Genomic DNA, 25,238 nt, shown 5'->3' with positions numbered 1-25,238 from the left:
ATTTAGCTTAGGCGGAAAATAATTGCTGTTATGACAGAGCTAAAGCTAGCTGAACATTTGATTAATGAAGCAGGATGTTGGCTTTATTTAAAGGAGCTATCATGTAACATAAGTTGGAACATTTGACAATGTGATTGGTGAATTTTTAAGACATGCCTATATATTTGAAATCTCAAAAACGTACTGTAAACAGATCAGTTACACTGCGCGAGTGTACACATGAATCAAATGCAATTAGATTTTAAAATGGAAAGCAGACAAAACAAATCATTACTACAACACTGATTTTTACTAACACTGAACAATATCACCTTTCTTGAACATTACGTCACTTTAGTCGTTAGAAACATTTAATCACAAAGTACACCACCAATGACTGATTAGATAAGAGTTTAAGGTAGCAGATGAAAAACAAGCAGTACTTTCAATGTCCATTTCACCTTGCTACAGTTGCACTATATATTTTATGTTTTGCTACATTCATGTCTAATCCTTTTTCAAATACGTAACCATTTTTGTAGAGCATTGACTCTGATAAGAGAACTATTTCTGCACACAGGTTCCAAGAGGGCTACAACATGCAAGGCAACAGAACTTACAGTAATGGCTATAAAAAACATGCCTCCGAAGTCCAGTGAGTCAAGATAATCTTCCAGTTTCTCATCATAATGAATGTTACGCCAGACACGTTTACTCTGTCCAGGTCATTCAATGTTACCGAGGTGATTGCTGGAGGTCCCCACCCCTGGAGAACGGCCATGATCACTCTAATCACTGTCCCCCTGTCAGCCATCACCATTGTGGGCAACATCCTAGTCATCATCTCCTTCCGGGTGAACCCGCTCCTCCGGACTGTCAGTAACTATTTCCTGTTAAGCCTGGCTGTGGCGGACCTCATCCTCGGCACCATCTCAATGAACCTGTACACCACCTACATTGTGATTGGCCGCTGGATTTTAGGGAATCTTGCCTGTGATGTCTGGTTGGCTGTGGATTACGTGGCAAGCAATGCTTCTGTCATGAACTTGTTGGCCATCAGCTTTGACCGTTACTTGTCTGTCACACGTCCTCTGACCTATCGGACCAGGCGGACAACCAGAAGAGCGGCGCTGTTGATCGGCCTGGCATGGGGTGTGTCATTTTTTCTTTGGGCACCGGCCATCTTGTTCTGGCAGCACATAGTAGGCGTGAGGACAGTTGCAGAGGGCCATTGTTCAGTCCAGTTCTTGTCTCAGCCCGTGATCACGTTTGGGACAGCCATCGCTGCCTTCTACTTGCCTGTCAGCGTGATGGTGGCACTCTACTGGCAGGTGTACCGAGAGACAGAGAGACGGTCAAAGCAGCTGGCCGGGTTAATGGCATCCGAGGGCAGTGACAAAAACAGACCATGGCAGGTGAGCGCAGCATTATTCAATCCATTTTGAAATCAGATTTTATTACTATGTACTCATGATAGGATGGTTCCTGATAGGAAAGATCACGTTTAAAACCGGCCAACTTGTGGGACAAGAGGCAAAGCATACACCATTCGTCTTAAATCTTGCTTGCTTGTATCCTTTTCTCACAGAGATCCTCTCATCAGAACTCCCAGAGTAGTAGCAGTCATGTAAACCAGAACGATCACAGAACCACGCAGCCAGAACCAGAACAGAACCCCACAAATCTGTGTCCCCCTATCACTCACTGCACCGCAGCCTGGTGGAAGAGGAGGAGGAAGCCATGCCTCGAACCACCTTCGCACGCTGCAAACAGCCTCCCTCGGACCGGCACCGTCTGCAGTCTCCAAGTTGGGGAGGAGGAGCAGAACACTCCATACATTCACCTCGTTCCCATGCTTGAAACTCGCCTGGACTCTGTGAATGATTCTGACTTTGAGTCTGATATCAACATCGGACCCTGTCCCTCAGACAGCCTGCAGTCACTCGACCAGTCAGGTGGCCCCCTCGGCCTCTCTCCGGACGCTCCTTTGCAAGCTTCTCCTCTTTCACGGACAGCAGTACGGCAGAGCCGCAAGCCCCGTAGCTGGTCTCTGATCAGGGAGAAGAAAGCAGCGCGGACCCTGTCTGCCATCCTCCTGGCTTTCATGGTGACGTGGACACCCTATAACATCATGGTGCTGGTGTCTACATTCTGCGAAGACTGTGTTCCTGATGGACTTTGGAAGCTGGGCTACTGGCTCTGCTATGTCAACAGCACGGTGAACCCTGTCTGCTATGCGCTCTGCAACAAGCACTTCCGGGTCACCTTTAAGGCTTTGCTCCTCTGCGGATGGAGGAAGCAAAAGAAGGGGAACAGTTTACAGGGCAGCTAATAGCCCCCACTGGAAACTACATCTATACATCTGTTAAGCCTTTTCTTGCCCACTGATGTTATGGATAGATTTTTGTATTGAAAGATACAAGAGATTTGATCTCACTCAAATGCAAGCTTCTTTGAACTGGACCCAAGGTTGGATGGTTTGCAAATGTACCTTGCAGTACATTTTTGTGGACACCATGGGAGTTGGGGAGGATGCTTCTTTTGCACCATGTTAAAATGTTTCCTACACTGTAATCGTGGTTTACTGTTTGTTGCATTGTAACAGTTTTTAAGATACTTAGAATACTTGAAAGAATTTATTCTTGTGTTACATGAATGTTTATTGAGGTTAAAAAGAGACAAGACTAGAGCCTAAAGACAACACTAGTTTCATTACCAAATACTAACAGACACAAAACTCTATTGTAATATAAAAAAACAAAACAAAAAACAACCAAAGAACCACACAAAACCAAATAGAAAAAAGTTACAGTACACAGTGATTAAATATGGTTAGTTGAACGTAGCTCAAGCTGTATCATTTACAAAATTTGACTAAAAATTTTAGATACCCATGTGAGACTATTTGTGTATGAGAGTACACATCATATGCTCATATAACCATATTTTTAAATAAACAAACTCTTGGTTACTGCCCCATCCTACACAACTAGAGCAAAAGCAATATTTAAAATTTTACATAAATGGACAGAAAAAAAACAAAAACAACAACAATAAACAGACAACTGCTTTGATAATTTGGACCTTGGCACCATGAGTTCCTGCAAGGAAAAGTTACAAGAAAGAGGTATACTTCAGATACATACAGACATTAAAATCCATCATATCCTTATCAGATTTCTATGACATGCATTGTAAACAAGTAAAAAAAAAGAAAAAGAAAAAAAGACAACCAATAAAAACAGAAGCTTAATCAAATAATCAGCTTTAACAACCATTAATAAAGGAAATAACTCCTTTCCTTAGTGTGCTCAAGTCATTCAAACACTCAAGATACAGAGAAACGCTTAACAGTCAGAACATAAGGTGATGTGATGAAGCTTTTGTTTCCTAAAGGATATCATTTGCCCCCTCCAGCCCTGTACCAAACACCCCAGTGGAGTGGGTCGAGAGGACAGGGATTTGTTTTTTATTTAGTGTAAAACGGGCTGTTTGTGTGCGTCTGTGAGGAGGATGAAGGCTCTCGATCAGCAGTCCTGTTGTCATGGTTACTCCATTGTAGTATTCTGGCTTTGGTAGATAGAAGCCTTGTCCTTCAGAAGATCCAAACACAAACGACAGCTCCAACTTCCTGTACGCACACAAAACACACGAAATACACAACTGTAGTTGTTAATAAGAACCATAAGATCAACAGGTAGATGAACTCAGAAGTGATACCAATTTCCTGCATGCAATTCATGGAAAATACCATGAGCAGTTTCACTCAACTTTACAATCTGTTCACAATGACAACAGTATTAAATTAAGAAAATTATATTTTAATTAGATAACTTGCAGGAAAGTTTAGTTGGGGGGGGGGGGGGGGGAAACAAACAAACAAAAAACTAAACTAAACCTGCCAATTTTAGCGAGACTGAAATAATTAAATGTCATATGCAGTGGTTTGGATATTATTAAACTTTACAATCATGATGGCAGTGGTTATAAGCATCAGAAAAAAGTACCTTCCGGAGGGTCTGACATGGGAGGACTGAGGCAGTACATATGGTATCCTCTATCACAGTCATCACAAAACAGGAGCTGGTCCTGGGTGAGCAAAACAAGAACTCCGACACATTGATGTGTGTTAACAGAGGCGTTATGCTATGCAGTGTTTGCATAAATGTGAGATGGGGTGCAGTACATGAGTGAGTGTGAACTCACATCATTCTCAGATGTGCCGCAAACATTGCAGCATTTGCATTCAATGCACTGCCAACGATACGTTTTTACAGCTGCCATCATCACTGCTGTGAACTGAAGACAAGAAGGGTGTCCTGGGGGAGCAGGAAATTAGGTGTTACATCACTCAGTCATAGAAAAGACAGCAATGAATTTCATCAGTTTAACAGTTAGGGAGTGTTTTGAAAGTCATACCACCAGTGTCACCTAATAATTACATTTGCAGATTTCAATACTACTGACAACTCTTTGAAAGGTTTGCTTGGGGCTTCTACAATAGCAACACAATAAGTTTAGTTTTTGCTATGGTTGCACTTATAGTGGCGTGGGAAAAAAAAAAAAGTATCTTTTTTTGCATGGTTTGTCACACTTAAACGTTTCAGATCTTCAAACAAATTTAATTAGACAAAGATAACAAGTAAACACAAAATGCAGTTTTTAAACAAAAGGTTTATCATTATTAAGAGGGAGAGAAATCCAAACCTACATGGCCGTGTAAAAAAAAAGAAAAGAAAAAAAAAGTGATTGCCCCTAACCCAAATAACTGGTTGGACCACCCTTAGCAGCAATAACTGCAATCAAGCATTTGTGATAACTGACAATGCATCTTTTACAGCGCTGTGGAGGAATTTTGGCCCATTCATCTGTGCAGAATTGTTGCAATTCAGCCACATTGGAGGGTTTTTAAGCATGAACCGCCTTTTTAAGGTCATGCCACAGCATCTCAATCTGATTCGGGTCACGACTTTGACTAGACTACTCCAAAGACTTCATTTTGTTTTTCTTAAGCCATTCAGCGGTGGACTTGCTGGTGTTTTGGATCATTGTCCTGCTGCAGAACCCAAGTGCACTTCAGTTTGAGGTCACGAACAGATGGCCAGACATTCTCCTTCAGGACTTTTTGGTAGATAGCAGAATTCATGGTTTCATTTACCACAGCAAGTCTTCCAGGTCCTGAAGTAGCAAAACAGCCCCAGACCATCCACACTACCACCACCACATTTTACTGTTGGTATGATGTTCCTTTTCTGAAATGCTGTGTTTCTTTTATGCCAGACATAATGGGACCAACACCTTCCAAAAAGTTCAACTTTTGTCTCGTCAGTCAATAGAGTATTTTCCCAAAAGTCTTGGGGATCATCAAGATGATGTTTTCTGGCAAAACTGAGATAAGCCTTTATGTTCTTTTTGCTCAGCAGTGGTTTTCGTCTTGGAACTCTACCATGCAGGCCCAGTCTCTTTCTGATGGTGGAGTCATGAACACTGAGGCAAGTGAGGCCTGCAGTTCTTTGGCTGTTGTTGTGGGGCCTTTTGTGACCTCTTGGATGAGTCGTCGCTGCACTCTTGGGGTAATTTTGGAGTGGCCGGCCACTCCTGGAAAGGTTCACCACTGTTCCATGTTTTCACCATTTGTGGATAATGGCTCTTACTGTGGTTCGCTGGAGTCCCAAAGCTTTAGAAATGGCTTTATACCCTTTTCCAGACTGATAGATCTAAATTATTTTGTATCTCATTTGTTCCTGAATTTCTTTAGCTCACAGTAAAAAGCTTTCTAGCTTTTAGTCTACTTCACTTTGTCAGGCAGGTCCTATTTAAGTGATTTCTTGATTGAGAACAAGTGTGGCAGTAATCAGGCCTAGGTGTAGCTAGAGAACTTGAACTCAGATTGAACTCCAAAGATGTGATAAACCACAGTTAATTTGTGTTTTAACAAGGGGGGGCAATCAATTTTTCACACAGGGTCATGTAGATTTGGATCCCCCTGCCCCTTATTAATAAAAACCTTCATTTAAAAACTGCATTTTGTGTTTACTTGTTATCTTTGTCTAATATTTAAATTTGTTTGATCTGAAACATTTAAGTGTGACAAACATGCAAAAAGATATCAGGAAGGGGCAAACACTTTTTCACACCACTATAATTAGCTGCCAAGCAAGAGTTTACCATTTGCTAACTACCTTTTCAAGCAGATGGACAAGTTAGACACTTCACTAAAACCTTAATGATAACTTGAGTTTCAGGTATCAAAACATTAGAAGCTGTAAACATTTAATTCCCTAACAATTTTAAAAGTATACTTAATGCTCAGTATCCTAGGCTTGTAAATATCATGTACCTGCACAATACTATAAACACAGTATATTGTCAGGTATAATAACTACCCAACAAAACCATAAAATGTCACTTTCCTGAAACTACAACCCATAAAAGCTGCAATTCCTGGGTTGCTGCAAGCATGACTGTTTCTAGAGGGCTTGACATTGGTGAAAAAAGAAACATGTGACTTACCTGAGCGTCCACAGTCAGAGCAAGACACAAGCTCCTCAGACTGGCCCGTCTTCTGGTTCATATTTGAGTCACCCAGGCAGAAATCACAGTAATCATTTGGTGGGGCCAAACCATTTGGACCTTTTTTAGGAGCTGAGGAATAAACACAGAAATGAATTCTCTAGCATCACGGACTCATTTGAAAACACAGATATATACTAGAATAATCTAAAACACTAAGTCAGTCAGGAGCGGTGTGTTACTGCGTGTTACTGCCAACACTTACTCTTGGTCTCCTCATGTGGTGCAGGAGTGTGGATTTCAGCTTCCTCCTTGTCTTCTCCTTCCTCATCAGCCAGGTGAGAGTGGGTGTAGTGGTAACTCAGGCCTGGCCTGTTCTTATAACGTTTTCCACAGACTAGGCAGAAAAAAACTTGTGTTAATGTCTCAACACATTATATATAAGAAAACAGCTGTACAAGAAAGAGAAATCTTACTGTCACAGGCATATGGTTTATCACGATCTTCCAGTGCTGCTGCAGCAGCTTCCATTTTTTTTTTCCCATTTCCCACTCCACGACCCTGGCAAACAGAGCCATTTCACATGTCACCGTCACATCTTACAAACATGCCCCAGCAGCAAATTGTAAATAAGCAACAGCATATCACAGCATAAATTACCTTGGACTTTCCTTTCCCTCGTCGTTTTGGGGTCTCTTCCTCAAAGTCTTCATCGTCCAAGTCATCCAGATAATCTTCTGGTTCCAGGATTCTCTAAGAAATGGGGAAAAAAACATCCAGCTATATTTATACACTGCTCTTCAACTGTCAAAAGTGATTTACATGTTCCTGCTGACTTCCACCAGTCTAAGACCAGGGGCTATCCACCCCACAGCTCTATCCTATCCATCCAGACCTTCTTCAAAAGCCATGCATGTTTAGTGCTCTGCCTATCCCTTTATACACTGTGTGCACATGTAAAACAGTTAACAGGCAAGGAAGGCTGGCTCTTTGTGGAGACATTTTCTGACTAGTGCAGTCAGACCTTCGTAAAAAATGTTTTTTCTTAGAGCATCAATATTATCAATAGCTACGAAGGTGCAAAAACAAAGTTTAGGCAAAGTGTTAGAACAAAAAACACCCCCCCCCCAAAAAAAACAGAGTTACATCAACATTGAATCTACTCACCTTTCTGATCCGTGTGGAGCCAGTGTGGCTACTGGCCCCAGTGGTCCCCGAGATGTCTGCAAGACTGGTGTCTTCCTCTGGGCCCCTGAGATCTGGAGGGGCTCTCTTATCTAGTGGTTCACCTTTTAGCAAGGCTTCTAGGCTGCTACCATCCAAGGTCCCCAACACATCTTTCTTGAGCCCTAATTCCAGCTCGGCTTTGAGAGATGTGGAAGAGGAGATCATTAAAAAAAACAAAAAACAGCTAAGCATTCTAAATTAAATTGAAAAAAAGCAAAGTAAAAGATATAATTACCTGTTTTGAGGGGTGGGAAAACCAAAGCAGGATCTTCTGGTGGGTGTGCCCTTCTCTTCTTCCTCCAGCGACGGGCAGGATATGTGTACAGCTGCCCCGGTGCTGTACCTGATCAAGGACAATGGAAGAAATTAGTAAAGATAAAAAAAGAGTAAATGTCAAACTATACACTGTTCACTATAAGCAGTGGGTAAGAACACAGCATGAGACACTGGGGCAATCGATTAAAGAATAAAAGAAAATCAAACCTGCACTCCTGTGTCTTTTCTCCATCCAAATGTAGCAGTTGCTTTGAGCTACACCAGTCTGGGAGTCCAGAAAAGGCATAAGAATGCTTCTTTCCGCGCACAGTCGGGCATTATAGCTGTGGCACTGTTCCATGGCATCTTTATAGTATTGCTCCCCCAGCCTATGACCCAAAACAGACAGCGGTTAAAAGCAAGAGGGAAAAGACTACATGTTAACGACTATCTAATTTGATTTGTTTGGTTTATGTAATCTACTACCACTAAACAAAACAGGCGCGGTACACCGTTATACCGTTTTACAGGAACCAAACAATAACTATGCTGCCTTGCTACATAGCTAGGACAGCTAGCTAGATGGCTAGCTACTTATCCCACACAAACATGAAAGCGTTCATACGAGGTGCTGAATATGCACAAAATACAAGCAGCTTGTAAAACATGCTTATACCTTTGCTATCTGATTATTTACATAACTAGCTAGCTAGCTAACTGGCCCAGCGAAGAAACAGAAAGGACAATAAGTGGCTAGCTAGAAAACATCAGGCTTTGGTTTTCCTTGGAAAACAATGAATGAACAAGATGCAGCTAGTTTGCTAGCTAGCAGGTAGCTGGCAGGTCAATTTTAACACCCTTTCATTCACGATCAGCAATATGTTCATTACTTAAGTATAAAACTATCCGATTGTTAGATGGCACCATGCAGGGAATATTCACTTAACTATTAAAAAAGGAACGCGTAAATCAACTCACACTTTAACAACATTCTCAACGGCCGCCGCCATTTTTTGCTGTGATGGGCTGTAAATGTGGATTCTGCGCTTGCGTGCTCCAGGTGCGTAGCCAGCTAACCAGCTAACATTAGCTAGCTATGGTAACTAGGTTAGGTTAGTTACCTAGATTAACGCTATATGACAGAAGATAGCTCCCTCGTGTTCAGGCAAATAGTTTTCATTTTGTTTAATTTATACATTAAATTCTCGGTTGGAGAGGGAAACCCCACAGATAAAACCCTGAATTTTAAACCGAGATCACTTATGCAAAGAAAATTAGCTTCCTATTTAGTCATTACGCCGGTTTCATCTCTCGTAACTACCTACCGCGCACATTCTTAACAGCTAAAGCTAAATTGGTCTAGATATATAAGGATCTTAAATATGAGTGTGAAAGGGCATTCACAACTAAGATAAATTGGTTGAGACGTTAGCAATGTTCACATTTTACCAAGATATGTGAGGCGTAAAGATGACAGTTGAATGGGGGCGGGGCTAACCTTTTCGGTGACGTAGTCATCCTTCACTCCGCCTGGTGACTGTCCGCCGCCATTTATTACAAGCCGCCATTTTAGATACTGTCCACAGGCGCAGTAAAACCATTAAAAACAGAGGACGCTAACGTAAGATGGAAAACCAGCTTTGCAAACTTTTTGTCGGTGGTCTCAATGTTCAGACAACGGACGAAGGACTGCGCAAACATTTCGAGCAGTACGGGCAGCTCACTGATTGCGTCGTGGTGCAAAATCAGCAGCTGAAACGTTCTCGCTGTTTCGGCTTTGTGACCTACTCGACGCCCGAGGAGGCCGATGCGGCCATGGCTGCTAGGCCCCATGTCTTGGATGGTAACAACGTTGAGCTCAAACGAGCGGTAGCCCGAGAAGATGCGGGAAAACCAGAAGCTCTTGCTAAAGTCAAGAAAATATTCGTCGGTGGCCTTAAAGACGACATCGAAGACAATCACCTTATCGAGTGTTTTTCACAGTTTGGCGCCGTCGAGAAAGCCGAAGTCATCACGGACAAAGAGACCGGTAAAAAGCGCGGCTTCGGTTTCGTCTACTTTGAGGATAACGACTCTGCTGACAAAGCGGTAGTGCTTAAGTTCCATACCATTAATGGACACAAAGTCGAGGTGAAAAAAGCACTCACTAAGCAAGAGATGCAAACTGCTGGCGGTCGTGGTGGCCGAGGAGGAAGAGGAGGACGCGGCATGGGAAGACCTCAGAACGGCTACGGTGGTGGAAGAGGTGGTGGTTACGGAAACTACGGCGGAGGCTATGGAGGCAACGACGGAGCTTATGGCGGAGGCTATGGTGGTGGCTACGGTGGCGGGTATGGGGGAGGCTACGGGGACCAAATGGGAGGCTACGGCGGCGGTAACGGCTACAATGACTTTGGAAGCGGCTATGGCCAGCAGTCTTCTGGCTATGGGCCAATGAAAGGTAATTACTCGGGCAGAAGCAACGCTCCTTACTCCCGAGGTGGTGGTGGTTACGGCAGGGGTGGTTACGGAGGCTCGTATTAAGGGTGTGATTTTAGGTCTGAAATTAAGAGCTGCTCCTTCCCCAGGACTCGAATGAACTTCGATTCATTCATCATTCATACAGGAATCTTCAACTAATCCAGCCTAGCAGACTTATAGGTAGGGAGTACCTATACAACTTGTATGCTACAGTTAAATCCAGCGATCAAGTTCTTACAGCAGCTATATAACAAATCGATTCATTCTCAGTCATCGATCTCTCTTCCCTAAGATACTAGTTGGAATTTCAGCAAGTCATAGGACTACTACTCTGGATTCTTTCTTTACCTGACTTCCCAAGGGGTGGCAAGGGCAGGTTACCTGTCGAAAAACTGTTTTTACCAAGCTTGTGTGTCTGTTTGAATTAAGTTTAGTACACTTGCTTGTTAGTGTAGGCATGTGTTCTCTTTTAGCATATGTATTGTATCCTGTCTTTTATTTCTTTTCTTTTTTATTTAAGCATATGAAGTGTTAAATTTGGGACATTGTTTTGAACAGAGGTAGCTAGCCACGTCAGTTCCCGTGAACTTAATTTTAGTCCTTAGTTCAGCTGTACATAGGCCCGTTGGTCACTAGAGTTGAACGGGGTTTGTGTCTCTCTTCGCCCTAAAATGGATAAAGTCGAACTCGGTCTCAGAAAGCAGATACGAGCGCAGCATGTAGAAGGATCGGATACGTTTCGTTTTGCGGTTCATCAGCTACTTTGTAATCCGTTGTAGTGACTGACGTGTAACCTCCAATTAATATAATGTTAAATAGTTGACTCGTTATTATGATCATTGTTAAAGATGTTACAGTGAACTTGTTTTCATTGAAAAGCCTGGTTATAGGACTGATCTCGGCTTTTCTAGTTTTTCATATTTCGGTTTAAATAATTCAGAAGAGGACTTAAATTCCTTTAAATGCATTGTCTCATTGTATTACTGATAAGGTATTGACCTATTAAATATTGTTTTCAGTTACAAGTAAACTGTATGTACTTCTATTAATAAAAGTTCTTACTCTATTAGCCATTATGTTTTTGACAAGGTGAACCTTTTTGGGTGGCTTGAAGTAGACTAAACCAATTAGATTAGTTGCCTGAGTAACCCCAAATCATTGCAATTACATGCTGCTGGTCAGGCTCAAATTTTCTTTGTACTCTGATCATCTCTACATTAGCATATGGGGAATGTAATATTTCCCCAACCATTAAATAAGGATGTTGTCTTTACTGTAAAAATATGTCTAGAGCTTTGTTCCAGTACTTTTAGTGATCAGATAAGATGGATCAATACCTTAGCTGTGTCCACTACTACGTCATTGGATTCTCCAGGGGTACGCCAGTGCTGTAGAAAACCAGCTGAAAGTCCATAGGATATTCGCACCAGGTTTCAGGTTTGTAGAAATACTTTATACACAAGATATTGCATTAAGTGTGTCTTAAACACTATATGGATCCACCCGGAACCACTGAACTTCGTACTATCAGGTATTTGCTAGATGAACGAGTAAAGCGTGCATGCAACATGACTTCCAACATTTAATTTTATACTTATCAGTTAATTTGAGGTGATCATGTGAATGACAAGTGGTATTTAGAATATTGTTTGGTTCAATGTGTATGAAGCTGTGGTGATACTCGTCTAGTTATGTCCTAATCCAATATTTTAGGCAATTTTCAGTTTAAGGTCATACCGGAGTGTGGGGCTTAGAGTTCCTGTTTACTTGATGCATTAGTTCCAGATATAATTGACACCAAATACAAGGAGATCAGCATTTTTATGCAAGGTTTGTGGCTTCAGTTATTTACCTTACATCTTATCAATACCCCCCTCCCTCATCATCTTGGTGTTTTTGCTTGTGTTTTGTCCCTATACATTTTATATGCACATTGAAAGGACTTGGATATTGATGTTCTGTGCATTAAACTGTAAACCTCTTCCATAGCTGAAGTAGCTAGATTAAATCAGCCATGGTCTGGCCTGGTGACGTGTGTGCACAACTTGTATTGTTCCTCCCTTCTATATCTTGGACAGTTACATTTGCCTTGAAGGAATGATGGTGAAAGAATGTGAATCATTGACTGGGTTTGGCAGATGTAGACCTGTTGCTTAGGAAACTGCAGATTAGTTCATCACATAATAATGACTTCTTTCTCCTTTTACCTGCAGAAATGGAAAAACGGATGCGTTTAGGTAGTTTCTCAGTTTTGAGTCCAGCTGGTTGAAAAAAAAAACTGCAGGAACTGAAGTTGGGTTGACTGACCTGATGGATCTCTCAGCAAATGAGGTGAGCACATCATGTATTTTAATGTCCCATTTCACATTTGGGAGACCTGCATTTATTACCTTTTCGAACAAGATTGGACTAGTGCAGAACAAGTCTTAACAGTTGAATTATTAGGCTCAGTCTGATTTGTCTTTAGTTATTTTGGAGCCTTAACCCCCATCCCCTTTTGAAATTTAGCAATGGCAACCTTTGGAAGGCAGTTGCTCACCCCCTCACACAGAGTACTGTGTGATACAGCAGTGGTAAGTTCATTTTACATTAACTCTTAACTATACTAAAAGTTTGTGCTTGATATTTGTACTGGAAGGTACTCAGGAATCATTGATGACCCTCTAGGGTAGGTAATCATCAACAATGGTAATTTTAATTAATGCAAGTGTCTTCTTTTTGCTATCCCTCTTCATTTCTATGTGGCAGACTGAGTAGAACCTGGTATGCTGCTGTTTCCAGTAAGTTGCAGCCATGGAGACAGCTTTTTGCAAGATATGGATTCGACCACGTCACATCCCTCGACTGAGTTCTGAAGTCTAAATCTAGTAAAATAACAATGAATGGAAATTCTTAGGGAGCACACAATTGTCATGACAAATATGGGAGTTTCTGTGTATAAGGGTGGCTTGTAAATGTAAATGTTTCACTATTGGTTTATGGGTTAATAAAATGTGAATTAGACTGTTGTTTGAATCAGTTTTTCCCATCTTTATTTTAAAATATAAAAATGGCAGTTAATGAAATGGCCCCTAAAACTCACTTGAGAATAATGTATGTAAAGTTGTTTGCCATGTACAATTCCATGTCCAGATCTTTAAAGTATCTAAATAAACTGAAAGTATCTTACTCTTGCGTATTGGTGCATGCCATTGAACGACTTTTTATGTGACATTAACTGCTAAAACAGTTCAATCAGTTATACCATGCAAAGGTCAAATCGTAAAATTCTTGTTTAATTTGTGAATCAATTTCCTTCAGAGCAGTATGTCAAACTGATGGGAATTTTGATTACTTGTATCTACCATTAAGCATGAAAAACTCGCGTATATATACTCCAGCGTATATTCAAGTTGGTTCCTAAACATCTCGCATCCTACGCTTAACATTATTTAAAAAAAACATTTCCCGGGAGGTGGTTGGTGTGTTCCTTGGCAACGTAGACGGTCCGTGATGGAGGCGTGCTGATTGGACGGTCTAGAGTGAGCGATCAGCGAGCAGGGTGGGCTAAAACGGACTCTGACAGTCAGCATGTAAACATTGTCTAGGACGCCTTGAAATATAGAAGCCTAATAGACCACAGCCCGACTGGAAAAACAAACCGGTCCCTGCTATAGGAAACCGTTATGGGCCGGCGAGGCGCAGCGGGACGAGCGATGTAGCTAAGCTAAGCTAGTTAACCTAGCCTGGTTATCGAGAAGACGGCCAGACTCGCCAGCGTTAGCCATTCGGCTAGCTCGATAGCTAGGTACTCTTCCAGGAAATATGGAATTTGACGGGTAAGTGATTGTAGGTTCGGTAACGGGAACCGCCATAAGAGTTTTTAAGTGCTGAATACGCAAACAACGAAACAAACCGCTCATTGAACAACTCAGTGGGAAAGCTTTATGTGATAGGATGCTAAGCTAGCTGACTAAGCTGGATAGTGTGATGTGACATGGCTACTTATGCTCGCTGTAAAAGCTGCTGTAGACCGTGGTGTAGAAGCAGTGTAGGAGAAAAAAAAGACCTTTTGACCAATATCGGGTTTACATTAACATTTGCAACATACGTTATTTAACGCTGTCAATAGGCGCCTCTAAAATTGGGAACAGTTGCTTTGTAATTATTTGAATATAGCAGTTGATATGTCATTAAGGTGACATCAGTAGTTGATATCACCTGCATGTCTTGAGATGCTTGACCAAACACGCAAAAATTTAACATAATGTGTTCAAAATGTTCATTTTCTTATGTAATTGGTTTGCTCACGGAGGCAATACTTTGCATGGAAAGTTAAGACTGTGAACTATATCTGTGTCTCCTGGTTGTGTGTGTAAAGAAGATGTTTACAGTGATGTTTGTGACCTTTGTAGGAGTCGAACTACAACCCCACCAGGACTTGAACTAGAGGTGGATGGTAGAGATGCAGGGATGCAAACCTTCAACCATACGCATATGTGGAAAGCCTTCAGCCTGATGAACGACCTGAGGAGGTTGGTGCGAGGCTTTTATATCAACATTTTTATACATGTATTGTTGGCATATTTACTTATATTTAGTAAAGTTTATACTAAAATATTTATTTAGTAAAGATTGTTTGTAGTGTTTATCTTGTATCCAGGTGCACTACCTTGTGATTTTTTTCAAAATGATTTTTTTAGACTTTTGACGGGCCAGTTCTTGTCAGAATAACAACAAAGAAATGCTTACCATTCTGTCTTGCAATCTTCCACAGCAGGAAGATTCTTTGCGATGTGCTGCTGGTAGCTGGAGACGTGGAAATTCCTGCCCATAAAGTGGTGCTGGCTTCATGCAGTCCCTACTTCTGCGCTATGTTCACAGGTACTAGGCTCAGTGTAAGATGTGTGCTACGTAACATAATCTGTTCAAAGGTAAAATGCAGAACTCTGCATGCATGTTCAAAATTTGTGATCAAAACCCTATGACCTCACTTAACATGAAAGATGTTTGTCTTGGGCTCAGTGAGCTGCAATATTGGTTACTATGTCTAACCAGTAATGTTCACTGCTGGGTGCAGAAGCCTGATACAGTGTCTGTGTAGAATGTTGCCATTCAGTGTAGAAAAGGCTTTGTTTGTTACTTGTGTACCAGCAGTGTATATCACTGCTTAGAAAGAGTGATTAATATTCTTGCTCGTTGAGCCTAAGACAAATGTCTCCTGTGTATTACTATCAAGTCTGGATTCTTCTCCACTTGCTTCACAAGTACTCTGCATATGAACAGAATGTTCAGCATGACCAAGTGTACACCAATTCCCCCGGTGCAGTTTCTGTGTCTTGTTTGCTGTGTGCAGGAGAAATGACTGAAAGTAAGGCCCCATGTGTGGAGATAAGGGACATGGATGGACAGACTCTCCGAAAACTGGTGGACTACATTTATACAGCAGAGATTGAAGTGTCTGAGGACAGCGTTCAGGTATGTCGTAGGGCTGAACGCAAATGTTGTCAGTCGAATCGGAGTTGGCTGTTCGGTAAAGTCTGAAATGCTACTGTACGTTAGACATGGTTAGAGACCCCCTACTTTACCAGTCACTCCACGTCCAGCTTTCGTCTTCTCTCCTCAGTCAACCACCAGTGCATGCTGTTATGGGTTTTTTCATTCAGCCAGTGTGGTCCTGCTAGAATGTAAATATATATTTATGATTGCCCTTATTCAGAATTCCTCATTGAAGTGCATTTCTGCAAGGTGCTGTCTGTCTTATCCTGTTATTGCATACTGAGTGAACCCCCCCCCCCCCCAAAAAAAACCCCAAAAAACAAAAAAAACACACACACACACACAAAAACCACTGCATGACTTGAATAGCTCAGCAAACCGACAGCAGATGGTTGACATTCACGGGGCAATCCTAGTGTGGTGAAACACAAGCCGTGTTTCATCCACTGCTTTTTATGTAGTGTTGAAAACGGTGCCCAGAAAGTGCATTTCTGTACTCATGAACTTTGACTCTGCCTTGTCCACCTAGCCATGCAACCTTAACCCCTTTGGAATGCGTCTGCCCCTGTTTTCTGCTTCTGGCCAGTGCAGTCTGCACCACAGCATTTCCTGTCATTATTAGCAGAGGAAAGGGCTGCATGTGTTTACCACCATTGTCTTTGTTCACAGGGGGTTTGGGGTTTGGGTCTGAGGGCTGTATCAGAGCTTCTTGTTGGAGTGTACTATATCTTATTTGTTAGTTGTGGTCGTTAGGTATAGTCTTTTGCAATAATGATGTATGCAAACAAGCCCTCACAGAAATCACAAAACAAATACTGTATCATGAGCCTCCTGACAAAAGTTTGTCAGAATTGGTTTTATAATTCTTTATTAAAACAGATAGTGTGGTCAAAAGATCCATCTCATGGTAGAGCAGATTATATGATGGCTGATATTTTGTGTCCTCCTGCTCTGTGTCTGTTGTGTGAAACTTTGTTAGGTGTAAAAAAGATAAGCATTAGTTTCGGTGATGATTTCCGTGATGAAAGTTTCGGTCCCCTTTGAGATGGGTCTCGATTGCTCTTTTTGTGCCTCAGTCTGTAACTGATGGCTGTCGTTTCCTGACCCATTGTGTGCAGATGGAGGCACGAACCTTTCTTTGTTTCTGTGATGATAAGTTTAGAAAGAAACCTAGTGGATTCTATTTCTTCTTATTGATGATATAAGCACGGCTAAACTCCATAGCCCTCGTGATGTCGCATTAATGAGTGTGCTGTTTCTTAGCTGGGTTATCATATTATTTCTGAGAATTCAGGAAACTCTCACAGTGAGTTCCACATTGTTCCCTAAAGCCTCGGGCCCCTAATCCTGCCTGGTCCCCATTTACATTTGTGGCATTGAGCTGCGTATTTGCGTATTTGTCTCTGAGCTCACTAAGCAAGGCTTCCTCAGGCACTCTATTATCAATTTATCCATGTAGCTACGAACTATAATATTAAGCAGTCAGGAAAAAATGCTCTCATTCGTTATATGTATAGTATTTTGCTTCACTTATTTAAAGTTCACATAGATGTCCATTTACATTTATCTGACTTACAGTTATCATTGAATACAGCTTGAGCAATTGAGGGTTAAGGGGCTCGCTCAGGGGCCCAATAGTGGCCCACCGAGCTACCGCCTTCGCCACACTGTCACGTTTGTGCCCAGGTGCTCCTGGCTGCCGCCGGCTTGCTACAGCTGATGGATGTGAGGCAAGCGTGCTGTGAGTTCCTGCAGAGCCAGCTCCATCCCACCAACTGCCTGGGCATCCGCGCCTTCGCCGACCTGCACACCTGCACGGACCTGCTGCGCCAGGCCCACGCCTACGCCGGTCAGTGCGCTGACCACGGCCCTTCTGCTCCCAGCTTGAGGGGAGAAAGCTGGACAGCAGGACAGTTGAGTAATGTGCGTGCGTGTGCGTGTGCTCCCCTTCTTGTTTTGAACAGAGCAGCATTTCTCCGAGGTCATGCTGGGGGAGGAGTTCCTGGGTCTTTCCTTGCAGCAGGTGTGCAGTCTTATCTCCAGTGACAAGCTGACAGTGTCCACCGAGGAGCAGGTAACCTTGACTCCTTCGTTTAAGCCACGTGCCGCTTACTTCTGTTGTCCCGTGAAGTGTCCGTATATGTTCGTGTTCTCCGCTAATAATCCGTCGTTCTCTACGACACGAGCGCCGTATCGGGGCTCATCCTGACCAAATCCACTGACTCAGCACTGCACATTTGTTTAATCTCATCTGTACTTTGTTCAGTAGTCAGCTCGCGAAAGGCTCCGTCATAAACAGCTCGCCTCTCAGCGTGTCGCGTCGTCTCGACGAGCCGCGCGTCAGCCCTCGCGGCCCGTTAGCCGCCCCGCGACACCGCATCCCAGCTCGTCGTCCACGCGCTCGCCTGCTGCCAGGTGTCGCCTGGCACCAGAGCAGGCACGACGATGCTGCCTTCTCAGGCTGGCAGCCCAGGCTCCTCACACCGGTCCCCTCCCTCCTCAGGTTTTCGAGGCCATGATCGCGTGGATAAAGCACGACGAGGAGGCCCGTTTAGAGCACATGCCAAAGCTCATGGAGCATGTCCGACTGCCGCTCCTGTCCAGAGACTACTTGGTTCAGGTGGGCCAGCGCCAAGTCCGTTCACACCGTGGGCTCAGGCAGTATTTCACAAATAATTTGAAAGATTTAAAAAAATAATAATAATAATTTTTTTTTTTAAGGTTGCATTATTGAAATTGCTTCGAGCCTTTTCCGCATAACTGAAGTATGCGTGTGCACGTTTTCTGTGTCTGAGCAGATCGTAGAGGAGGAGGCTTTAATCAAAAACAACAACACATGTAAGGACTTTCTAATTGAAGCCATGAAGTACCACCTGTTACCCGCAGACCAGCGGCACCTGATGAAGACAGACAGGACACGCCCCCGCACGCCGGTCAGCCTGCCTAAGGTGGGAAGTACTATGTGTGCAAGGACAGGTACTCCGACTTGAGCTTGTGTGTGAGCGTGTGTGCGGCCCCGTACCTCTGCCATTACAGAGATAAACCCTTTCCCTCAGTGCTCCACCTTTTAAGTGCCTTTGTCCAGTGATGTGTGACCTGTCCTTTTAAGAATTTTCCACCCTCTTTCTTCTTGCCAGGTAATGATTGTGGTGGGTGGTCAGGCTCCTAAAGCCATCCGCAGTGTGGAGTGCTATGACTTCCAGGAGGACCGCTGGTACCAGGTGGCCAACCTGCCTTCCAGACGCTGCCGGGCAGGTGAGCCTCCCCTTTAAGCCCCGAATTCACTCTCCACTGGCTGCCTCTTGGGCTAACCCCGTGAGTGTGTGTGTGTGTGTGTGTGTGTGTGTGTGTGTGTGCACGTGCTCCAGGTGTGGTGTTCATGGCTGGCAAGGTTTATGCTGTGGGAGGCTTTAACGGGTCCCTGCGCGTGAGGACTGTGGATGTGTACGACTGCGTGCGGGACCAGTGGAGCGTCATTCCCAGCATGCAGGAGAGGCGCAGCACGCTGGGTGCTGCCGTTCTGGCTGATCTGCTCTACGCCGTGGGCGGATTCGACGGCAGCACGGGTACAGCGAGCCTCTCGTCACTTCTCCATTATTACTGACCCGCCAACCACCAAATGTGCCAAATCTAAAATGTCAGTTGCGATACTTTCAGAAGTTGCTGAACTAAAGACGTTCAGATGGCAGCTTGCAAATGGTGGTGTACTTTGATGGCTACAGTTGTCGACAGTATTGCATTATTTGAAACAAAACGGCAAATTCTTGCATGAGCCGTGGTCGTGACTAAACCGACTATAAGCACTGGCTCTGGGCTGAGACACAGCTCTGCTGTAACACTTTGAGAGAGAGTCGTAGACCTGGTGGGCAGTTTTCTGTGTGCGTCTAGGATTGTTGGTGTAAATGTAGGCATTGACACATTTTCTTCCTCTCTCTCTCACACGCTCTCCCTCATTCTTTTTACAGGCTTGTCTTCAGTGGAGGCGTATAACCCCAAGACTAATGAGTGGTCGTTTGTGGCTCCCATGAACACTAGAAGAAGCAGTGTGGGGGTAGGAGTTGTAGACGGTACGGGTCTCGCACTGCACATCCACTTGAGCCGTGTTGGATAGCGGTGATGTCACAGATACTGTTCTTCTGCTCAGGGATTTGTGCGCTGGAAGTTCATAAACATCTGTATTTGTACTCTTTCCAGCTCTGCTGAATTGTCACAGCTATGATGCGTGTGTATGAACGTGAGGAACAGTCTATGACGCGTGCGCATGAACATGAAGAACAGTCTATGACGCGTGTGCATGAACATGAACAGTCTATGACGCGCGTGCATGAACATGAGGAACAGTCTATGACGCGCGTGCATGAACATGAGGAACAGTCTATGACGCGCGTGCATGAACATGAGGAACAGTCTATGACGCGCGTGCATGAACATGAGGAACAGTCTATGACGCGCGTGCATGAACATGAGGAACAGTCTATGACGCGCGTGCATGAACATGAGGAACAGTCTATGACGCGCGTGCATGAACATGAGGAACAGTCTATGACGCGCGTGCATGAACATGAGGAACAGTCTATGACGCGCGTGCATGAACATGAGGAACAGTCTATGACGCGCGTGCATGAACATGAGGAACAGTCTATGACGCGCGTGCATGAACATGAGGAACAGTCTAAGACGCGCGTGCATGAACATGTAGTTGATGATGCATGTGTATGAATGTGAGGAACAGTCGATGCGTTTGTATGAGTGCGGGAGGACCGCTTATGATGTGTGTATGAATATGTGAGGAACGGTAGATTTTGCATGTGTATGAGCACATGAGGAACGGTTATGGTGTGTGTGTGTATTTGTATGAGGAATGTTCTATTTTGCATGTGTATGAGAGGGTGAGGGTTGGTTCTGGTGTGTGTGTTTACAGGGAAGCTCTATGCAGTGGGGGGATATGATGGGGCGTCTCGGCAGTGTCTCAGCACGGTGGAAGAGTATAACCCTGTCAGTAACAAATGGGGCTACGTGGCCGACATGAGCACCAGACGCAGCGGAGCAGGTGTGGCTCTACACAACACGCCGAACCGGAGCTGCACACGCTGCTAAATGCCCAGAATCCTTGAATTTGTCCTCAGTGCTGCCATCTGCTCAGCTTCATATACAGAGGTTTACATTGTGTGCGCGTGTGTGTGCGCGTGTGTGTGCGCGTGTGTGCGCGCGTGTGTGTGTGCGCGTGTGTGCGTGTGCGCGCACGCCCATGCACGCATGCAGGAGTCGGAGTGCTGAATGGACAGTTGTTTGCAGCCGGAGGACACGACGGTCCTCTGGTGAGGAAGAGTGTGGAGGTGTACGACCCAGCCACTAACACCTGGAGGCAGGTGTGTGACATGAACATGTGCAGGAGGAATGCAGGTGAGCAGGCCCGGCGTGACGGGCTAAGCTACACGCCTGCAGGCGGGAAAGCGTCCACATAGCAAGTTAGTAACTGAAATGCAGGAAATGGGCCTTATGAAGTCAAGTATTACTTAAATGGTGTTATGCACATCGTCTTGTATGTGAAGTAAAACAATGAGTCCTTGATTTGCGCGTGTGTGTGTGTGTATGTGATTTCTGATATGACCTTGTTTGTCTGCAGGAGTGTGTGCCATAAACGGCCTGCTGTATGTGATCGGCGGCGATGACGGCTCGTGTAACCTGTCCTCCGTGGAGTACTATAACCCTGCTTCAGACAAATGGAGCCTCCTCCCCACCAACATGAGCAACGGGCGCAGCTACGCAGGTCAGCCCCCCGTCACAGCACATCCGCGTCGGACCCTGGGGTCACCGCGCAGTCATGCTGAGCTTTGTGTGTACTCGTTTTTGCTTTCGTTTCAGGGGTGTCGGTTATCGACAAGCCATTATGACTAAGAGCCCTGGTGAGCAGGTTGCCACCTCCACACGAAGGGAAGGACCACGGGAGACACACTGTCATTTAACGCTTGGGTGTGGGTGCAGGTGGGCAGAGTCGCCGTGGCCCTGTGGGCCCCGAAAAAACCCGCTCGACACACGCAGTCGCGTAGACCCACCCGCCCGCCAGAACGCCACGGCAGGCGGTCCCACTCTGAGACCTGAGGCACGTAACACCCCCCCCAAGCCAACCCAGCAGGGGACGGACCGGCGAGGGGGAACGGAACCGCAACGCTTGGAGAGCAAGTGCCAACTTCCCTCTCCGCCCCAATACTGATCTGCAACACACTGAGCGACCCGCTGCCTCTCACCTGTTTGCGACAGCAGCGAGGGTGCCTGCGGTCAGAGTCAGGGAACGGGGCCGTAGGAGGCGTAGTCGGGGGGGGGGTCTACGGTGGGGTCTGTGGCGCAGCTACGGTGGGGGCTAGGGTGCACCTACTGGGGGGGTCTTCTGTAGGCCGCAGCCGAGCCGGGGTCTGTGGCGCCTCTACGGTGCTCCCGCACGGGCCTTCGGCCTCCACGCCCGCTCTGTGACCAGGCCAAGCTTGCACTACTTGCTGCATCTCATCCTCTAAAATGAGCCACATGGGGCAGGACTGAGCGATGCCAGCATCTGGCATCTGGACTCCGTCCATGCTCTCGTGAAGGGATCTCACTTTTCCTTCCTATCTGTGTGACCGTGACAGTGACTGAGCAATATACAGGGTTTTGGATAAGAAGTACCTTTAGAAACGACACTGCAAAGAAACATACGCTAACTGAAAGAACAGTTTAAATTTGCTGCTCGTGTGCCATAATGCATTTAAAATATAGCATATCTGTACTAGAATGCCAACAAACACCATAAACATTGGGTAACATGCCAAATTTAACATGGCAATGTCAATAACTTCATATAAGCACTTTTATAAGTGAGCCAGTTTTGGTCAGTAATAATTTATATTCATAAATTGCTAACTGTGTGAAATGCACATCATCAGGTCAGGTATCTGTTGTGGCTTTATGGGAGAGACTGAACTGGATTATCTCTGCAGAGATCTTTGATATTGCACTGTAATTTTTCAACAGCAGTACACAGTCTTTAAAAGCAATAAAATGTTCGTGTACATAAGGTTATGGAACTTTTGAATTTTAAGTATCATTTTACATATTTCTTTTGGATTAATTCACAATATTGTAACAACTTTATTTTACATGGCAATATGTGGAGTTTAGAACTTAACTAATCAACTGATTTAAGTTTTTAAAAAGATATTAATGATTTATAATAACTGGCATGATGACCTTACAGAGCCAGAGTAAAGTTGCTTGAATTCTAGGTTCATTGAAGTGATATATGATTGGGGCCATGGATATGTTTATTCATGATTTGAAATTATTACCTAAACATTTCTTGCATTCCTTGTAAACCAACAGACAACAAATGAATTGCAGTGTGGTTCACCACATTATTAATGGTAATATCAGTGACAGTGCTAATATCTCAGTTTTTACATTCACAGCACAGCAAACCTATGCAGTTATTATCATTTAAAAAATCTTTGGAAGAAGCGACTGGGCCTGACAACTTACATATAAGTGCAGTTATCCAAGCTCTGTAAATAATGTAACATTTTAGAATTTATGGTCTTTGGATTACTGTGCGCACAAAAGACTTGAATGTATTTCTGAGTCGGTGCATTAATAAATTAATGTTTAAACCATGTGCTGTGTTTGGGGACCTTATCATGAATTAACAATTGGTCGTTTCCCAGTTACTGTATCCTTATATATACTAATTCATGTAAATGTAGCACTAAATGTCATGTTTTCTCTCACCTCATCTGCTGACCACTGGAGGGCAGTGGGTGGTTCATCATGAAAATTATCTGTCAAAACGAAGTAGTAGTTTATAGTATAATAAATTATGGTATAATTGCTAAATATTAAATACATACGTTCAGAAATGAACACACATGAGTATGCCAAGGTTGGCCCTTTCCTGGGCAGAAGACAATCACGGACTTATTCCAGCCAAACATACACCTAGAAGACCATCACTGATGACTTAGAGCCAAACGTACACCTAGAAGACCCTCACTGATGACTTAGAGCCAAACGTACACCTAGAAGACCATCACTGATGACTTAGAGCCAAACGTACACCTAGAAGACCATCACTGATGACTTAGAGCCAAACGTACACCTAGAAGACCATCACTGACTTATTCTAGCCAAACATACACCTAGAAGACCATCACTGATGATTTAGAGCCAAACATACACCTAGAAGACCATCACTGACGACTTATAGCCAAACGTACACCTAGAAGACCATCAGTAACTTATTCTAGGCAAACATACACCTAGAAGACCATCACTGACTTATTCCAGCCATACACCTAGAAGACCATCACTGACTTATTCCAGCCAAACATACACCTAGAAGACCATCAGTAACTTATTCTAGCCAAACACACACCTAGAAGACCATCAGTAACTTATCACTGCTCTTGAAGGGTTCATTTTGTTGGGATCATTCCACACTGGATAATGTGGCCATGCTTAATATATTTATTTTAGTAGTTTTACACCAGAGTTAATTGTTGACAATTTAGATGAGTAAATATTAGGATTAAGGCTGGCCAGTCTCAATGGTTAAGAGGTTTAGGATATCCATTATACAAGTCAAGATTAAAATTGGTGAGAAGGTTGGCCTTTTTTATTGTCTTGGATAAGTGTTGCTTGTCCCTAAATTTAATCCTAATCCATAAAGAAACTGCAGCCCTAATTCTATATTATTTTATTAGACAATTCTATAAAATTAGCTTGATAACCAAGTCTAGGTCAAGTATATTAAACCCTAACCATAATCCTAACCCATGAGAAAGGGGACATGCTAGCATTAATAGTGGATAATCACTAACATAGCAGGTTCAACTCAAACCATGTTTAAAATATTGAAAGTTAAAGTGGAATGAAGTCTTGCACAATATTTATTAGTTTAACCTTATCTTTAGAATTTATTATTTTTTTTTTTTACATGTAATATTCTGGCATATTAAGTAATTTTAATAGGTAATATACATATTCCATTTAAAACAAACTTTATGAACTCCATCTGAAAATATGTGAATGTGAAGCACCTTTTTATGAACTTCAAGCTGTCTGAAAATATCAGTGAACAATCAGAGGGTGGCAGCAAAAGCCTAAAATGTTACTGAGACACACAAAGCAAAGGAAGTTTTAGACCATCTGTAGCTTTGCTGGGTCATACTTTTATTTCTTCTTTGTTGCATCCTTTTTAACTTCCTTTGACAGGACACTTTTTTCTTCCCCTTTGAATGGCAATTGTGACTCTGTTTTACCTAAGTTGGCTAACCATGGAACAAACAGCCTTAAGAACAAAA

At 43.5% G+C, this 25,238-nt stretch overlaps 4 protein-coding genes across 6 annotated transcripts; 3 read left to right on the top strand and 1 right to left on the bottom strand.

Annotated features, from left to right (window-relative positions):
- Positions 1–589: 589 nt before the first annotated feature.
- LOC113573364 (muscarinic acetylcholine receptor M1) lies at positions 590–2,511 on the top strand. Its single transcript, XM_027003575.2, has 2 exons — positions 590–1,394; positions 1,568–2,511. The coding sequence occupies exons 1-2, from the start codon at positions 669–671 to the stop codon at positions 2,309–2,311; spliced, it is 1,470 nt and encodes a 489-aa protein (XP_026859376.2). The 5' UTR covers positions 590–668; the 3' UTR covers positions 2,312–2,511.
- Positions 2,512–2,639: 128 nt separating this feature from the next.
- On the bottom strand, positions 2,640–9,507 carry dpf2l (D4, zinc and double PHD fingers family 2, like). Of its 3 annotated transcripts, none has more exons than XM_035532059.1 (11): positions 9,473–9,507; positions 8,203–8,363; positions 7,955–8,062; positions 7,660–7,856; positions 7,153–7,245; positions 6,969–7,053; positions 6,758–6,889; positions 6,493–6,624; positions 4,186–4,298; positions 3,987–4,068; positions 2,640–3,610 (listed from the first exon to the last, which is right to left on the bottom strand). In XM_035532059.1, exons 1-11 carry the CDS (start codon positions 9,490–9,492, stop codon positions 3,528–3,530), a joined length of 1,206 nt encoding a protein of 401 aa, XP_035387952.1. In that variant the 5' UTR covers positions 9,493–9,507; the 3' UTR covers positions 2,640–3,527. The 3 variants fall into 3 exon arrangements, with proteins under 3 accessions (XP_035387952.1, XP_026859377.1, XP_026859378.1); XM_027003576.2 differs by lacking the exon at positions 9,473–9,507 and adding an exon at positions 8,953–9,440; XM_027003577.2 differs by lacking the exon at positions 9,473–9,507 and adding an exon at positions 8,922–8,940 and having other exon boundaries at positions 2,641–3,610.
- A 3-nt stretch (positions 9,508–9,510) lies between these two features.
- On the top strand, positions 9,511–13,483 carry hnrnpa0a (heterogeneous nuclear ribonucleoprotein A0a). The gene is made up of 4 exons (XM_027003578.2): positions 9,511–10,414; positions 12,648–12,765; positions 12,943–13,007; positions 13,183–13,483. Exons 1-2 carry the CDS (start codon positions 9,601–9,603, stop codon positions 12,701–12,703), a joined length of 870 nt encoding a protein of 289 aa, XP_026859379.2. The 5' UTR covers positions 9,511–9,600; the 3' UTR covers positions 12,704–12,765; positions 12,943–13,007; positions 13,183–13,483.
- Positions 13,484–13,941: 458 nt separating this feature from the next.
- Positions 13,942–22,109, top strand: klhl3 (kelch-like family member 3). The gene is made up of 15 exons (XM_027003554.2): positions 13,942–14,252; positions 14,829–14,948; positions 15,191–15,297; positions 15,770–15,891; positions 17,599–17,761; positions 17,877–17,986; positions 18,416–18,532; positions 18,711–18,860; positions 19,050–19,167; positions 19,281–19,478; positions 19,878–19,979; positions 20,834–20,962; positions 21,175–21,315; positions 21,539–21,682; positions 21,778–22,109. Exons 1-15 carry the CDS (start codon positions 14,239–14,241, stop codon positions 21,804–21,806), a joined length of 1,764 nt encoding a protein of 587 aa, XP_026859355.2. The 5' UTR covers positions 13,942–14,238; the 3' UTR covers positions 21,807–22,109.
- The last annotated feature ends 3,129 nt before the right edge of the window (positions 22,110–25,238 follow it).

This window comes from Electrophorus electricus, chromosome 12, assembly GCF_013358815.1.
Source record: "Electrophorus electricus isolate fEleEle1 chromosome 12, fEleEle1.pri, whole genome shotgun sequence".
NCBI classification, from domain to species: domain Eukaryota; kingdom Metazoa; phylum Chordata; class Actinopteri; order Gymnotiformes; family Gymnotidae; genus Electrophorus; species Electrophorus electricus.
This window is presented reverse-complemented; position numbering and strand designations above follow the sequence as displayed.

Bases quoted from the DNA above. Each gene is read 5' to 3' on its own strand.
- LOC113573364 (XM_027003575.2), top strand. From the start codon at position 669: ATGAATGTTACGCCAGACACGTTTACTCTGTCCAGGTCATTCAATGTT. The intron at 1,395-1,567 runs GTGAGCGCAGCA...CTTTTCTCACAG, and splicing joins ACAAAAACAGACCATGGCAG to AGATCCTCTCATCAGAACTC.
- dpf2l (XM_027003576.2), bottom strand. From the start codon at position 8,984: ATGGCGGCGGCCGTTGAGAATGTTGTTAAAGT. The intron at 7,054-7,152 runs GTAATTTATGCT...TCTGTTTGCCAG, and splicing joins GAGGGAAAGGAAAGTCCAAG to GGTCGTGGAGTGGGAAATGG. The intron at 4,299-6,492 runs GTAAGTCACATG...CTGCTCCCCCAG, and splicing joins CTCTGACTGTGGACGCTCAG to GACACCCTTCTTGTCTTCAG.
- hnrnpa0a (XM_027003578.2), top strand. From the start codon at position 9,601: ATGGAAAACCAGCTTTGCAAACTTTTTGTCGGTGGTCTCAATGTTCAG. The intron at 10,415-12,647 runs GTAATTACTCGG...TTTTACCTGCAG, and splicing joins TGGCTATGGGCCAATGAAAG to AAATGGAAAAACGGATGCGT.
- klhl3 (XM_027003554.2), top strand. The intron at 18,861-19,049 runs GTGGGAAGTACT...TCTTCTTGCCAG, and splicing joins CGCCGGTCAGCCTGCCTAAG to GTAATGATTGTGGTGGGTGG. The intron at 19,479-19,877 runs GTACAGCGAGCC...TTCTTTTTACAG, and splicing joins CGGATTCGACGGCAGCACGG to GCTTGTCTTCAGTGGAGGCG.